General features: G+C 43.4%; 1 protein-coding gene across 1 annotated transcript; it reads right to left on the reverse strand.

Moving 5' to 3' along the window:
- Nucleotides 1-2,616: 2,616 nt before the first annotated feature.
- On the reverse strand, nucleotides 2,617-17,503 carry LOC149287869 (proteasome subunit alpha type-5-like). The gene is made up of 9 exons (XM_089492320.1): nucleotides 17,475-17,503; nucleotides 16,827-16,893; nucleotides 15,481-15,607; nucleotides 12,867-12,934; nucleotides 12,624-12,731; nucleotides 11,413-11,471; nucleotides 11,204-11,306; nucleotides 10,998-11,084; nucleotides 2,617-2,694 (listed from the first exon to the last, which is right to left on the reverse strand). Exons 1-9 carry the CDS (start codon nucleotides 17,501-17,503, stop codon nucleotides 2,617-2,619), a joined length of 726 nt encoding a protein of 241 aa, XP_089348446.1.
- Between the last annotated feature and the right edge of the window lie 31 nt (nucleotides 17,504-17,534).

Consider the following 17,534-nt stretch of genomic DNA (forward strand, 5'->3'; position numbering starts at 1 on the left):
TTCACTCTGAAGATCCCAACCACCATTCAAGTTTCTGTGATTAATCCTTTGTGATAAAATATGCAGATTAAAATAAGAGTAAATAACACAATACCTTTACTTTTCCTCTCACTCATTTCTGGGCCTAGAAAGTTTTGTCCTCTGAAGTGATTACAAATTCAGGAGGGCGTTTTATCTCTGGATAAGTAAACATTAAATAAATCCATTTATTTCTAAAGTAAGTACAGTGCACACCAACACCCAGACAGCCTCTGCCACGCTGAAGCATAAAACATGTATGTTCTACACTGCTTTGCCATGAACTCCCCCTGTCATTAATCCCCTTATGTATTGATGCCCCAGCCAGGTCCCCCTTTAGTATTAATTACTGTCTTCCCCTCACAACACAACCTTGGGTATTGCCCCCTTTGTGCATTTATTACCCCCACCATTGATTCATGTGATACCCCAGCTAACCCCCTCCCTTGATGCCCCTAACACTTTTGTGAAGCACACTTGTCTATTATTGATGCCCCCCACTGCCATGTGTATTACCCCCCAGCCAACCCCTCCTTTTGTATTATTTCATTTTAAAATTTAATGAAGGCAAACCCCCCTCCCTTGAATACGGGTCTGCTTTCCCCTTTAACCCATAACTATATTTTGGTAATACTACCGGTACTTAAATTTTTGTGGTTTTTTTTTTGTCCTGCTCTCTTGATCTCCTTGACGACGTGACAATCCTTCTGTAAGGAACACTTACTTCTGTGAGGCTGAGCCCGCCCCCTTGAGTGTCACCGCACCGCGCCGCCCAATGGCCGTGCCGCAGCTCTTCGACCCTCCCCACAACACGTTCCACACAGCCGTAAGCTGCAGCGTAAGACAGCTGCTGAGCGGCTGCAAGCAAAATTCAAAGCGGCCACTTCGCAGCCGTCACGCAATGTGCCGCCCAATGGCCTTCGTCCCACCCCTTTTGTGGGGTGGGACGAAGAGCAGCGGCAAGGCCATTGGTGTGCACACCAGCCATTTTCATTTCATTAGTAGCCGGTGGAGGCAGACTGGCGGCCGCGCAATGGCCGCTTTGAACTTTCCTAGCAGCCGCTCAGTGGCTGTCTTTACGCTGCAGCTGCTCACCACAGAGGCTGTGTTGAACGTGTTGTGGGGTGGGACAAAGAGATGTAGCACCGTGAGCCCTCCTCCACTGGCCACTGATGAAATTAAAGCGGTTGGTGTGGGGTGGGACAAAGAGCAGAGGAAAGGCCATTGGGTGGCGCGTTGTGTGCACACCAACCGCTTTAATTTCATCAGTGGCCAGTGGAGGCGGACTGGCGGCCGCGCAATGGCCGCTTTGAAGCTTCCTCGCAGCCGCTTAGCGGCTGTCTTACGATTTTACAACACTTACGGCCGCACGATCGGGCGGAGCGGCCCACGGACAGCCCGGCCCACCGGGAAATTTCCCAGTACCCCGGTGGGCCAGTCCGGCCCTGTATATATATATATATATATATATATATATATATATATATATATATATAAATAACATTATTACATTTTTTGTACAATTTTGGTGTGTAACTTACTTTTATTAAAAGTGTGGGATTTTTTATTTTTAAAGGTGGGGGGGGTGTCATTTTTGGCTAAGTGAACCCTGAATTTCATTTTTACTTATCCAGAATCCTGAATTTGTAGTCACAAAACTTTCTAGCCCCAGAAATCAGTGAGAGGAAAAGTAAAGGTTTTGTGTCATTTACTTTTAATCTGCATATTTTATTAAAGGCCATATTTTCTCACAGTGAAAAATGAGTGCGGCCCTTGCACGTATACAATTCTGATGAAGTGGCCCACTGCAGAAATAATAAGACACCCCTGCCTTATTAGCTTCTTTACAGTCGAGTGTCGGCATCTTTGAAAAAAAATGTCATGCTGACATCACTGGGCTCTTAATTTTAGGTTTTTTTCCCCCCTCATTTTTTGGAAGGGGAGAAACAATTTTTCTCCCTCTCTTCCACCTCATTTGTTTGTGCTGATCACAGTAGCCCTGCATTGCCGATTGCAATAATTAGGATTAGTCAGCAGAGTCTAGAAAGACACTGATGAGGCTCTCCTGTCCTCAAGTGAATTTACGGTGGGTCTCAGCAGTAACGCCTACCCGAATGGAATGCCAGAGCATGTAATAAAGCATTCCTTAAATGAGTGCAGTTACACACGACCAGTCAGCAGAAAGCCAAATATGACAGGTGATAGTCCGGGCTGTCAAGAGACTGCCTGATCTCCAATGTAGTTGCGATGTCCCTGCCAGTGCAACAAAGTTGCTGTATGACCTAATTGATTTCTTGCAACATTTTAAGGACCGCTAAAGGGAGTGAAGGGGTTAAATTGCTTGTGTTACAATGAGCACCCTAAAGTCTAGTGCCACTCAGTATATTTAGGTAGGTTACTCTCTTATATGTTCTCGAGTAATCTAAATGTTGTAAATATGACATTTCAAAACAACTACACCATCAACAAAGGCTCCAACTGAAGAAAACGTTTATTACTGGTGATGGTCAGCTCCATTTATATACAGAGAATGAGATTTTTAAAAAAAAAATGGGGAACAGCAAGGCCTGGTCGCAATCTGTGAAGGACTCGTGATGCTTAGATGTCCTTTATCACCTCCTCCAGCTCCTCCTTGCAGTACATGTGAAACTTCTTCCCAGGCTCTATCGTTGCAAGCTGTGAGAGGAAAACAAGGGAAGTCAGCAGGGAAGGAGATGGGTTGAACAGCTGCTGTGAGTGTGATGGATGTCAAAGAGGATTCTATGCTTTTGCAATACCCCAAATATAGCCACCTCCCACTAGAATAGCTCCCTGGAAAAATTTCCGCACCCCCTTCTGCAGAGAAGACAACATTCTCAGGTTAGGGGAGAAATATGCTTCCATGTTCTCAACTAGAAAAGGCACGTAAAGCAAGGAAAGAAATTGTAAAAAGGTGCACAAACACGAGTAATATGTTTTCATTCACGTAGGGACATTGTCATGGAAGTCATTTAAGTAAATTCAACCTACAATATCTATGAGGATAACCCGGATTTGTATTTTTGACAAAAGAGTAAATTGTAAAATTTTATAGCGTAACAGGAGGCTCATATTTTGCATATCTTCCTTTACTTAGACCTCACAGCAGCAAAGGAGAAAAAACAATGTAAACAAATAACCAATCAGAGACAGTCCTAGCATATATAAGTCCCATTCAGCAAGACTGCCTCCTCTTCCTTTGCTGCTCCTCACGCAGGTCAGTCACATTTCTTTTATTTGTCTAGTGGGTGATCTTTGTGTGCTGTTTTGTCTTCTGAGACATTTGCTACCCACTTTTTCATGCACGGCTATTATTTAAATTTTATTACCAAATTATTGTTATTTATAGATATACATCTCTGCCTAAACATATGTTTTATTTAGAACTTTCTCCCTCCCCCTGGTAGTTTTTTCCCCCTAGTTTACCTTCATTATTTTTCCTCTGACTTCCCTGCTTCTGTCCAGGGCTCTCACCTCCATCTCTGTGTTCTTTAACAGTCATTTTCTCTGTCTCTGGTCTCCATCTTGGATCTCGCGGCCGCCATCTTTAATCTCGCGATATTTCGGCGGCCATCTTGGATGCCCTGAGTTGTAAAAAACGGACCTTTTGGTCCGTTTTTTACAGGTTTTCAATTTAGTTTTTTCGTTTTTAGTATAGCGTTTGGGGTTGGGAGAGCACTAGCTTTCTCATCATGTTAATGGTTTCCACCTAGCTTGTTCCTTTGTTAATTTCGGAACTTGCGGCGGCCATCTTGGTGGGGGCATAGTGCCTTTTATATAATACGTTTTTCCTTCCCGCGTTTTTCTGTGGTGTTTTAGTGTTGGTGGTATTATAGCTACATTCAGTCTCTATTTCAGGTGAGCCCTGAGATTAATCTGTGCCATTAATTCCTATAATCCTTCTCCTGTGAGTGAGCCTCACAATTTTTACCCCTGCTTTCAGATTTGGGAATTTAGATAATTATCCCTAACACATTTATTCTTGCCTCTATATTATATTTGAGAAATCAAAAAAACATCATGGCTGATACAGCTTCTGGCTCTAATGCTCCCCCTGCTGATATCCAAGCCTGGATTCAGGTGGCAATTAAAGAGGCTCTGGCCAATTTAACCCCGGCCCTGCCGGCATCCACCATTCCTCAGGTCTCCTTGTCTCAACCCTCAGGTTCTGATTCAGAGAGCTCTGCAGGGTCCCCACCTCCCAAAAGACCTTGGAAAGGATCTAGCGCTCATGCCAATAAAGGCAAAGGTCCGGCTAAACGTGCCAAACGCCGCGCAGATCATGCTTCGGCAGGACCTTCCACATTAGCAAACCCTTCGGGGGATGCACCGGATTATACACCTCCCTCGGGAGATGCCCGTGATTATTCCTCTGATGAGGATTCAAATTTTCTGTTGACCCAGGAACTTGGTTCAGGTGAGCCCTTAACCAGTTCAGAGGCTGCATTACAATGCGCAGATCCTTCGGAAGCAGACCTAGTTTACACCCCTCAGGGTGAAACCCTATTTGACCCCCGTTTTATTCGCCACCCTAGGTCGGCTGAGTGGACACCTCCAGACCATATAGCCCGCTATTTGCAGGTCTGGATGCGCAAGGCCTTAGATAAAGAGGTGCGCAATAAACTTAGGGCCGAATGCCCTCGTCCCACTATCCCGGGCAAAGTTACGGCCACCCCAGAATTCGATTCTTTCATGGTCACGTATATGAACAAAAAGGGTAGAGACCCACGTAGGGGTTTGGAGAAGGGTTTGAAATCCGCACAGGATAAATTATTAGATGTTTCTGGTCCTATGACTCAGATTTTTGTGCTGGCTGATGAGGCAACAGCCCAAAATTCTCCCCTTGACCCAGGACTAATCAAAGATTGGGTACAGCGGGGGTTATGCCTGTTAGGCAACGCCAACGCGGCAATTTCAGCCGAACGTCGCAAGGCAGCGCTGCTTAGAATTGACCCCCGGCTGGCCGATATGGCTGATAAAGAACTTGGTCCCAAAGCCGATGGCAAATTATTTGGGGATCCCTTTATTTCTGAGTTACGCAAACATGCGGGTAATTACACCACAATCAATAAGGTCGAGACTTCTCTTAAGAAAGTATTTCAAGCACAAGGTGTTTTTCACCGGGCTGGCAGACAGCGGGGCCGTGCTGCCAGCCGTGGAACCTTCACTGGCCCTAGATACAGCTACAGTCCGGTTTCCACACCCCAATATAATCCCACCTTTCTGACTCCGTTTCCCGCTTCCAGAGGGCTCCAGAGAGGTCGTGGCAGAGGTGGACGTGGACGAACAAGATTTTCATCTGGTAAGTCCTCCAATACTATCTTCTTTCCTTCCTCCCGTGCTCCCTGCGGCTCGTCTCGCATTCTTTTCCCACTGTTGGCACCTCATTACCTCAGACAATTGGGTCCTCCAGACGATACAGGGTTTTTCCATAGACTTTGTGTCCACCCCGTCTCAGGCCCACCCCCCCGCCCCCTTAGTTGTCAATCGAGAGACACAAAGTCTCATCGACCAAGAAATAGCACTTCTCAAAGTCAAAGGTGCAATCCAGAGGTCACCTGGCCCCCAGGGTTTTATCAGCAACATATTCCTTGTTCGCAAAAAATCAGGGGAAAATCGTCCAGTCATAAATTTGAAATTCCTAAACGAATATGTAGTTTACCGTCACTTCAAAATGGAAGGGATTCATATGCTTCGAGACCTTCTAAGAGAAGGCGATTGGTTTACCAGACTGGACCTAAAGGATGCGTACCTTACAGTACCGATCCACCCAGACTGCCGACAGTTTCTTCAGTTCATATGGAATTCCCATCTGTGGCAATTCACTTGCCTTCCGTTCGGTTTGAGCTCAGCTCCGTGGTGCTTCACGAAGCTAATGAAGCCTGTCATGGCCTTCTTTCGAGCTCGGGGTGTTCGTTCGATCATCTACCTCGACGACATCTTGCTCTTCCACTCAGACCCGAGACGACTGCGGTTTCAAACAACCTGGGTTATCGGCTGGCTTCAGGCTTTGGGGTTCATTGTGAACCTCCAGAAGTCGGTCATCGCCCCGACACAGTTGATTACTTTTCTGGGCTTCGAGATAGATTCCATCAATTCCCTTCTCAAGCTCCCTTCTTCCAAAATAGCGAACATCAAAAAAAGAGATCAGGAAAGTTATTCGCCTGGAATACATCTCCTTGAGACATCTTGCAAGAATAGTAGGCCTTTTATCTTCTTCTATTCAAGCAATTTTTCCGGGCCCCCTTTACTATCGGGCCATGCAACGCCTGAAAGCCAGACATCTTCGGGCTCTCCAATCTTACGATCAATTGGTTCCCCTCCAGTCAGATGTACGTCTGGAACTTAATTGGTGGCTCAAGCACATGGAAGCATGGAATGGCACAGCCATTTTCGGAACCAGACCAGACTTTGTCTTGGAATCAGACGCCAGTCTGTGGGGCTGGGGCGCCTCTTGCGCAGATTCCGCAACCGGAGGCCGCTGGTCACGGGACGAGCGTCACTTTACACATCAATTGCTTGGAACTTATAGCCGGATCTTTTGCGGTACGCAGTTTTTCCAAGGACCTTTCTCATTGTTCCATTTTACTGCGCATGGACAATGTGTCCGCGGTGCGCTATATCAACCGTCTCGGTGGAGCTCGGTCGAAACGTCTATCCAATCTGACCAGGGACCTCTTTCAGTTCTGTCTTCACAGGCAAATCTCTCTGTCAGCGGAGTACCTTCCGGGAGCGAGCAACTTGACAGCAGATTGGTTCTCCCGATCCTGGAGAGATGCCAGCGACTGGATGCTAGACAGGCATGTTTTCTCGAGAATCGCTCTTCGTCGGGGTCCACTCTCAGTGGATCTCTTCGCGTCCAGATGGAACTTCCAACTTCCATCCTTCTTCAGTTGGCTTCCGGATCCGGAAGCAACAGCGACGGACGCTTTCTCTCAGACCTGGCCTCAGACGGGTTCTTATGCGTTCCCTCCTTTTTCAATGCTCTCTCGCGTGATCCACCAAGTGCGACGACAGGTGATTTCCCTTGTGTTAGTTTCGCCCCTGTGGCCAGCTCAACCCTGGTTCCCGGCTCTCTTGGAAATGTCCTACAGGGATTTCCTCATCCTTCCGTGGAGTACTTTTCTCCTTCGAGACCCGGAGGACTCCCCACATCCTCTGGTGGTCGATCATCGTCTTTCTCTGGTGGCATGGTCGATTTCAGGGGTTCCTGGAATCTACCAGGCCTATCAGACTCAGCTAGAGACCTACTCCGCGAATCCTGGGCTCCCGGTACTAGACGCGCCTACTCCTCCGCTTGGAACAAGTGGAGTAGCTGGTGTATGGCTCAACAAGGTGATCCCTTTACAGCCCCTGTGATGGACGTTATCAACTTTTTGTCGGCACTTTTTTCCCAAGGAAAATCGTACCGTACCATCAACGTGACCCGCTCTGCCATCTCGGCTGCTCACGTTCCCATATCAGGTCTTCCGATCGGTAGGGACCCCTTGATTTGCCGTCTTTTGCGAGGGATGCGTCTTTCTAGACCCCCTGCTCCTCGGTATTCCCATTTCTGGGACGTCTCCCTGGTGCTAAACTTGTTCAAGTCCTGGGCGGATAATTCGGAACTTTCGATGCGGCACTTATCCGCTAAACTTACCACTCTTTTGTGTTTGGTTTCATTTCGCAGAGTTTCCGATGTCCGGGCGTTGGATTTTAATTCGCTGACTTTTTCTCCGGATGGCGTTTGTTTTCAAATTTCGCGTCGTACTAAGTCACTTTCGAGTTCCGTCTCTTACCCTTTTTTCCCTTCGGAACCCCTTCTCTGTGTTGTTCGTTGTCTTCAAGCTTATCTTGATAGAACTGCAGTTCACAGAGTTTTTAGGGCACCCCAACTGTTAATTTCTTATGCAAGCCCGTATCGCCCGGTCTCTTCGCCCACCTTAGCACGGTGGATCCGTTGGGTTCTCTCTCTTGCAGGAGTGGACCCTCTGTTTGGTGCTCATTCGGTTAGAGGTGCCGCAGCCGCTCAAGCTTTCCAGATGGGCAGTTCGTTGCAAGATATCATGCGTGCGGCCGATTGGTCCAGGGAATCTACTTTTCGTCGTTTCTATTGTCACCCAGTTGATCATGCGGCGGATTCTCTTTTTTCTAAGCGTTAAAAATGCAAAATATGAGCCTCCTGTCACGCTATAAAATTGGGGATTATTCTAGCTCTGTGCCCGAATAATCTGAATTTTATTAAAGACAGTAGGCGAATATTTTTCCCACCCATCTTTCCCTGACCCGGAATGTTTTATTTTAGAACTCCTTTTCTGGTGTTTTTTTTGTCTATTATTATGTGTAGAATTTATATTTAATTTATTTTTAGAGATTTTAAGATTGTACCGCGCTTATGATTGTATATGTTACATGCGGTCCCATCTCCAGATACTGTTATGGTTTTTCTCTCTGTTTCAGCGTAATCCGTTCTCTGCTGCGGTGCGTCCGGAAGACCTGTGTCCAGGAATTCCAGTTGTGGATGGTCAGGCTTGGACTGCAGTTTCCTCCGTGGTTTTTTCTCTATGATCTCCTCGTTCCAGTTTTCAAGTTTCGTCTTCTGCGTTCGGTTCCATACCAAAGGAAGAGGAGGCAGTCTTGCTGAATGGGACTTATATATGCTAGGACTGTCTCTGATTGGTTATTTGTTTACATTGTTTTTTCTCCTTTGCTGCTGTGAGGTCTAAGTAAAGGAAGATATGCAAAATATTCGCCTCCTGTCTTTAATAAAATTCAGATTATTCGGGCACAGAGCTAGAATAATCCCCAATTATCCACTATGTAATTTGAGCGCCACTGATATCCTGAAGATATTTTCCCCTCTAAAAGCAAAAGTATCCTTAGATCAGAAAAAAGGGGTTTTTTTTACCTTTATGACAATCACTACAGTTAACAAAATCTTGGAAAGGTTAGCCTTTATGGATTTAAAACAATCTTTCTTGATCATGAAATACAGTAATGTAGGTTAGCATTGGCTTTATCCCAATAAATGTCCTTTATCTGCAGACCTGGGGGTGCCATTTGTGTCAGTCATGTGATATTTTGGGAGATTTTCCTTGCTCAAACACCACATTGAACTTATTCTTTATGGCAATGCTAATGAAGTCTTTTCCTTCACACACTTTCATTAGTCATTGTCCAGCTGGGTGGTCAAGCCATTCCATAATTTACCACAGGCAGTATGACTGGAGGATCAGGGTATATGCCAAGCGTATACATAGAATATCAGATAACATGTAGCTGCATGAAAACATTTTTGCAAAATCTGTTAACCTCGTAACGCCCAATGGCACGTCAGACACAAACGGCCAGGTAACGACCAATGATGTGCCTGGCACGTCATTTCATTAAACAAGCTTGGAACGTGATCTACGATCACTCGCTTTGCTTAAAAGGTGTTGCTAAAATGCCTTGAGGTCGAGGCATTCAGCAACACCAAGATCCGCATCAGGAGCCATGTCCGGCCCCTCTTGGGGCGTCAACGTCCGTACACCGTATGGTGGCGGACGCCCATTTTAAAAGAGTTTTAAGAGTTTCGAAATAGCAAAACGCTACTTGTAATTATTGCCCAATGACTTACAGAAAAAAGCAAAAAAACATTAGGTATTTTTAAACCCAGGACAAATGAATCTATTTAGCAGTTTTTGTCATTAGCTTCTTTGGATGAGAAAAAGATTTTTCAAATGAAAGTGAAAAAAATTTTTCCTCATATTTTATTTTTATAGGAAATTAGATATGATCAAAAAATAGTATCTGAAGAAAGCCCTTCTTGTCCTGAAAAAATATACCGTATTTGCTCGATTATAAGACGACCCCCCAAAATCTGAATATTAATTTAAGAAAAAAAAGAAAAAGCCTGAATATGTCTTATATTCAGGCTTTTTCTTTTTTTTCTTAAATTAATATTCAGATTTTGGGGGGTCGTCTTATAATCGAGCAAATACGGACCCTATAGGAAAAAAGTTTTAACAGTAAATGTTAATTCATGTAAACTATGTGAACAATTGTTTGTTAATAAAAGCTATGATAGAGAAAAATATTTTGTTTTTATTTCAACCTGCCCCCCAGTTATGCACATCTGCCCCCAGGCTTACCACTCTGCCTCAGAAATGCCTTATACCCCATATATGCCACTGTGCCCCATGATATGCCTTTTAACCCTCTAAATACCACTGTGCCCCATGATATGCCTTTTAACCTCCTATGTGCCACTCTGCCTCCAGAAATGCCTTATACCCCCTATATGCCACTCTGGCATTTAGGGGGTTAAAAGGCATATTATGGGGCAATGTGGCATAAGGCATTTCTGGAGGCAGAGTGGCATTAAGGGGGTTAAAAGGCATTTCACAAAGCACTCTGCCTCCAGAAATGGCTTATGCCCCCCCCCCATTTAACACTCCCTCCCCCAAACTTACCGGTGCTTAGTCCCGGCAGCGTGTAGAGCTCTACGCGATTCGTGTAGACAACTTCCACTCTACGCGAATCGCGTAGAGCTCTACACGCTGCCCGGACTAAGCACCGGGGACTCAGAAGCACCGGTAAGTTGGGGGGAGGCATAACACAGGAGGATCCAGGTCCCCTGCATCTGAGTCCCCGGTGCTTAGTCCGGGCAGCGTGTAGAGCTCTACACGATTCGCGTAGAGTGGAAGTTGTCTACACGAATCGCGTAGAGCAAATACGGTAATATATAACTTGCGTGGGTATACTAAATGGGTAAGGAGAAAATAATATCTAAACACAACCCCTGCAAAAGTGTCAAAACAGACTTGGGCCCCAAAGGGTAGAAAAAATAAAAAACAGCCTGGTCCTTAAGGGGTTAAAATAAAGGCAAATTGTTTTTGAAATGTTATTTTTAATCTTTAATGTATTTATTTTCAGCTTCACCAACTACACAAGCATATCTGTTACAAAGACCCATTTAAATGGTTCACAACACAATTTACCTCAATGTTTGTTGCGTTCAGCTTCTCCTCCATCACTTGCTTTAGTATGGTGAGGGAAGACTTAATGGCTTCTTTCAGCGTCATGGTCTTTGTGAAGGGAAAGTCAGAGTGAGTTACGATACATTGACAGCATTTACCAAACGCATGTGGCTTTCTAAAAACATCTGTGCTGCACATAAGCTTTAAAATGAAAACGTGCCATTTACCTTGTGATAAACTTCCTGCAACGAACTCTGAGCTCCCTCAGAGGCTGAGCCAATGGCTCTTGCATCACACTGTACAAATGTTCCAGAGGGATCCATGTGGAATCTATAAATTAGGTAGATAATAGATAAGTATATTTAAATAAGACTATATTGACAGGCAAGACAAAAAACAATGTTCAGAACAGTGATGCACCCTAGACGATACTTACAATTGGGGCCCTTTCTCATCCGCTCCTCCGAACAGCAGAGCCACTCCAAATGGACGAGACTGAAACATGAGAAAATGCTCACGAATGTGGTTGTGCTAAAAACAGTGTGTATTGGTCAATACACCAAGAACTCTCAATAGCCAAAAATAAAATAATGTAATAACAAAAAAATACTTATTTTAAAGAAATGTATATGCTCTAGGGCTGCAACAACTAATCGACAAAATCCATAATAAATCGATAATGAAAATCGTTGCCAACGAATTTCATTATCGGTTAGTTGAACCGATTTTTATTGATTATAATACAAGGGTTTTTTCAGCACAAATGCTATGAAAAATACCCCTCGTTTTATAATACATTTCATTCAGTGTGACTCACAGCAGTTACTACTTACAGTCCCGATTTGCCCCGCCCCTTTTCTCCCAGTCCCTCCCTGCAGTTACTGCCGATTGGCCCCGCCCATTTCCCTATAGCATCCACACGGCTCTAACTGAGTATAAGATTAATATTTGGGCTGCTGAAAGTTAGGGGAAGTGGGGGTTAATTTAGGGGCAGTTATGGTTAATGGGGTCTTCAGGGTTAATTTAATTAAATAAGGTTAACTTAAGGTGCAGTTAGAGGTAAAGGGGGAAAACTAAGGGGAATCTAAATCCTGGGGGCAGTGAAGATTAATCCTGTACTTATTTATAAAAGTATTGTGTCAGTGTGCTGTGAATAAGTCTGTGAATCTATGAGGGCACTATGACATATCTGGGGGTATAAGGCATATGTGGGGAGGGCGGAGTGACATATCAGGGGGTATAAGGCATATGTGGGGAGGGTGGAGTGGCATATGTGGGAGGCAGTGTGGCAAGCCTGGGCTCAATTGTGCAGAACTGGGGGGGGGCAGGTTGGGGGAAAAAAAAAAACAAAACAAGAAATACATTTTTATCAAAGTTTTTTTATTCTGCTGTTTGTTTTTAACATCCCGTTTGTTTATTAAATTATTTTAAATAAAAAATAATTTTTTTTTATCGATTATGAAAATAATAGTTATCGGCAGCCCTAATATGCTCCTAGTTTGTATCTACAGCACATGTTGATGCATGACATATCAATACTAACAAGCATTCAAATGGTACTCATAATCACTAATGACAATAATAATAATTAAGAAAAGGTTTAGAAACATGCTAGTTTTTATCAGAACACACAAGCCATGTACTAACCATGGCTCCAGGATCAGCATCCTCTTCGCCAAACTGCAGGGCAAGGTTAGAAACAGCTTGAGTGACACTCTCCACAGTCATAGTTTCATTGTAAGTAAACCAATGATTCTGGACAGAACATAAAGGGGATTTGTTATAATTCTCAATTTTTGCATTTCCAAGTCAAATACATCTTCACTATACATAAAGTAAAGCATTCCTAGTTAAAGCAAAATGAGAACAAACATATAGCCCTCCTGATACCTGTGTCTCCACTCGAGCTTTATCAATTAAAGTCTTTGCATCTGCAATTAATCCGCTCATGGCACAACCTAAGGAGAAAGGAGATGATTGTTAAATTCTTTGCAGCACGCTAAAGACCAAAATGCAAATCTTCAGTTACGATTGCATTCATAGACGAGTGGACTTTTTTTTTTTCTAATCCACCAATTTATGTCAGATAAAAATTAAGCAGAAGTCTGATTTATATTAGGTGCACTACTAATCCCTTCCACCTATTAACCTCCAACAGTGGGTGTATTTGAAGTGGAATTGTATCCTTTAGCTTGTTTGTAAGTAGCCTCCGAACAAGAGTATGTGTAACGTGCGTACACACACACACACACACACATTTTTTATATATATATATATATATATATATATATATATATATATATATATATATATATATATATATATATATATATATATTACGGCTGCAACAAATAATCAATAATGAAAATCATTGCCAACGAATTTCATAATGGATTTTATCGATTATAAGATGAGGGTTTTTTTCAGAGCAAATGCCCTGAAGAATACCCCTCGTTTTATGATCCGACCTCAAATAGAGGTTGGATAATAACACTAAGATCCAGATCCCCCGCAGCGCTGCAGGATCCTCCTCTCCCACATGCTCCTCTCTGGCAGCCGGCGGGCGTCTGTGCGATTCGCACAGACAACCTCAGCTACTGTCCTCCACTTCCGCCGGGGCTTCTTTGATGGAGCACCATCGTGACGGGAACTTTCCGGTACTCCACCATTGAAGCCCAGGCGGAGGCGGTCTGCGCGCATTGTGCAACGTTCGCCAACTACCAGAGAGGAGGATCCGCCACAGCGCTGCAGGGGACCCGGATCATTCTCTCTGGCAAAGGGTGGGCGTCTGTGCGATGTCGCATGACCTTCCGGTGCTCAGTCATAGAAGCGCCAACGAAAGTGCCAGCCAGAAGCAGAGGCTGTCTACGCACATCGCGCAGACGCTCACCCGCTGCCCCTACTAGACACAAAGGAGTCTGGAGCACGGGGGTAAGTCGGGTGGGGGGGGCCGCAATTATAAGGCATATTTGGGGGGCACATGTGGCATATGTGGCAAGCCCGGGCTCAAACGTGCATCTCTGTCTCCAGTAACACTTCCCCTCCCCTGCCTCTCTCAGTTGGGGTACCCCAAGGCTCAGTTTTAGGACCCCTTCTGTTCTCTCTTTACACTTCCTCCTTTGGCAAATTGATCTCATCCTTTGGCTTTCAATACCACCTGTATGCGGATGACACCCAGATCTATCTATCCTCCCCTGATCTCTCTCCCCCTGTCTTAGATCATGTAACTAACTGCCTTGCATCTGTCTCTACCTGGATGTCTGCACGTTTCTTGAAACTTAACCTCTCCAGAACTGAACTCCTCATCTTCCCTCCCTCCAATGCTAAGATTCCCCCATCAATCTCCTTCAATGTTAATGGTACTATCATCTCCCCTTCTACTCATGCATGCTGTCTTGGTGTCACCCTTGACTCCGACCTTTCGTTCACACCCCATATAAAGTCTGTCTCTAAAAACCGTTGTCTCCATCTACATCGCCCGCATCCGTCCCTTCCTAACACAGCATGCCACTACAGCTCTTGTCCATGCCCTGATTATTCCCCGTCTTGATTACTGTAACTCCGTCTTAGCTGGTCTCCCTCTTAACCGTCTCACCCCTCTACAATCCACCATGAATGCTGCTGTCAGACTTATCTTCCTCTCACATCGCTTTACTTACGTTTGTCCCCTCTGTCAGTCTCTTCACTGGCTGCCTGTGCGAGTCATGATTCATTTCAAAATCCTCACTCTTACTTTCAAAGCCCTTCACAGCGGTTCCCCTCCCTACATCTCCTCACTCATCTCTAAATACACTCCTAACCGGTCTCTCCGCTATTCCAATGATCTCCTTCTATCCTCTCCTTTAATTTCTAGCTCTCATGCACACTTACAAGATTACTCAAGGGCTGCTCCTATCCTCTGGAATGCTCTCCCCCGGCCTATCCGTCTTTCTCCGTGCCTTTTTTCCTTCAGAAAATCCCTCAACACCCACTTCTTTAAGAATTCTTACAACATAGCACATTAACACCCTCCCATTTTCCTTTAGCTCACCTTTCCTAGTCCCTCTCCTGCAATACTTTCACTAGTGTGGCTGATCCATCCCTAACAACGGCACTTTTACCTTTTACCTATTGTGTAATACACCCTAAATCCCTCTAGACTGTAAGCAGGGCCCTCCTCACCCGTTGTCTCCGTTAGTCAGTTTGTTATGTTACATACTACTTGTTATGTCCTGTCTACCCATTGTACAGAGCTACGGAATTTTATGGCGCTATATAAAACAAAAAATAATAATTTTTCTCAAAGTTTTTTTTTTATTCTGCTGTTTGTTAAATTATTTTAAATAAATGAAAAAATTACATTTTTTTATCCGATTAATCGAAAAAATAATCAGCTAACTAATCAATTATGAAAATAATTGTTAGTTGCAGCCCAAATATATTATATACACATTTATAATGTTATAAATGACTATTCTAGCTGGAAAAGGCTGATGTTTAATCATCTGGCATGATGGCAACTAACCTATGTGACCATCTATTTCTACAATCTTCTCAATGCTGCTGGGCTCCATCAGTGGTGATGTAATTCTCTTTTCAACTGCAAGACATACACCCTCTGATGTCTGAATGCCAATAGCTGTTGAGCCAAGCTGAAATAATGCAGAAATACAATTTAAGCATGTTTATTATTCAAGTTCATTTTATTTAAATAATGCTGTACATACAACACTGAAAAACAAGAAAACAAGTAAGAAAGGCAATCATGGGAAAGGTGGGTCTACTTAATAATAATATTTTATTATCAGTAGTAGTAGTAAACACTCCCCTAACTCCAAGAGTACATCACAAAGTTCAACCCACAGCAAAGACTTGGATATATCTGTTGAGATATTGTGGTTTGGCAACATTGCTATTAAGTGCAATTTGTTGAGAACCTTACTTTAATGAACTAAATATGTTGATGAATTGTGTCTGTAGTTTCACGTAGCCTTGGAATATACAAAGAATATTTTAAGTACACAAGTAGCCAGCATGTAGCTTCCCATCTGTGAAGTTTAACTACAACTTTAATTAATCTCAACAGTCTACTCCTCAAGCCAATGTTGGTTGAGAAATATGAGAGGCACCTAGAAGTAGTGACATGATAGCTGACCCTGGTGTGTTCTCTTTTAAAAACTTTGCCTATAATCAAAAATTGCTAAGAATATTACGGGGATACCGTTAAGGGTTTGTGTTATATATATATAAAAACGCTTTATTATATAACTGGATCTCAGGAAAGAGGTAGTAGAGGCTAATACATTTATAAGGATTCATAAATGCATGCACAGGATAGGCATATGGCTTTTATGAATCTAGGACAAAAAGAACTGATTAAGGTTTCAGACTTCAAAACAGGCACACTAGATGGGATGAATGTTTCTTATCTGCTGTCAAATGTTTTTGTACAAGGTACAATGGATACTAAAAAAATCTAAATTACCTTTTAGTTTAAGAAGAAAAAAAAAACTACACAAATGTATAACTTTGTGTATGTCAGTACATTAAAAAACAAATACATAAAAGCAGACCTAGTCGTGCAGTCAATGCATTTCCATTTGAAACAATAATTAGCGTAACAAGAATCGGACTGACTATATTTAATTTAAAAATCTCAAATTTTAGCTCTTTTGTGTCATTACAGAGGAAAAATCTCCACCTACATATCAGTCTGATATGCGAAGTCAATTTCCTCTGCACGAGGGAACCAACAACCCTAGACATCTTGGGACAGATAAGATCACTTTCATTTTCTATTCCAACCGGAGGACAAAAAACATTAGATAATCTAGAACAAGAGAGGAGGGACAATTAAAATGTAATTACTACCTTTATGGCCTCTATAGCATATTCTACTTGGAAGAGTCTGCCCTCTGGAGAGAATGTGTTGACTCCTCTAAGGAAAAAGAAACAAAAAAAATAAAAAACAAGTTGAACATGATATTTATCTCATTATTCATTATTACACCTGCCCTTCAGCATAGCATGATTTACTCTGAGACCCGACCAGTGTTTCACACTACTACAGCAACATGTGCCTTCCCTCAGGCAAGTGACACAAACCATCCCTTGTATAATGGCACATGCCACCCTGCATTGCCTCCCTCCAAAATGGCACATGCCACCCCCCACGGTTTGCATAAAACTTCCTCTCACCATCGTTATACGGATACCTAAGTCCCAAATACTGTCTGTCCATTCCTTATACACTATCAAATTTTAAGAATGCAACCAACTGTAATAGAAAGAGTGTGTGTGAATAGATCCCAATGTAAATGGACCAGCAAACGCCTGCATGGACTCAGTTTAGTAGCCCGGTTACGTGTATATTACAAAACACTTGCCCATCCATGGCCACCGAAGCGAAAATATGATACAGAACGTGAATAACATTAAAACTACAAGCCACCGTCACTGAAATTCCCACTCATGACTCAGCATCCCAACTACTTATTTCCATAAAAAACGTACACTTACCTGTCATACTCTGAACGCGTTAGAAACATGTTCCTAACGGTATGAGTGAACGATCTTACA

Source organism: Sceloporus occidentalis, unplaced genomic scaffold (genome assembly GCF_023333645.1).
Source record: "Sceloporus occidentalis isolate IW3139 unplaced genomic scaffold, rSceOcc1.0.p SCAF_55, whole genome shotgun sequence".
NCBI classification, from domain to species: domain Eukaryota; kingdom Metazoa; phylum Chordata; class Lepidosauria; order Squamata; family Phrynosomatidae; genus Sceloporus; species Sceloporus occidentalis.

What these genes read in the sequence shown, in the direction of transcription:
- LOC149287869 (XM_089492320.1), bottom strand. Translation starts at nt 17,503, where the DNA reads ATGTTTCTAACGCGTTCAGAGTATGACAG. An exon ending in ACGCGTTCAGAGTATGACAG is followed by an intron (nt 16,894 to 17,474) that starts GTAAGTGTACGT and finishes CTTTTTCCTTAG; the next exon opens with AGGAGTCAACACATTCTCTC. An exon ending in ATGCTATAGAGGCCATAAAG is followed by an intron (nt 15,608 to 16,826) that starts GTAGTAATTACA and finishes GCATTATTTCAG; the next exon opens with CTTGGCTCAACAGCTATTGG.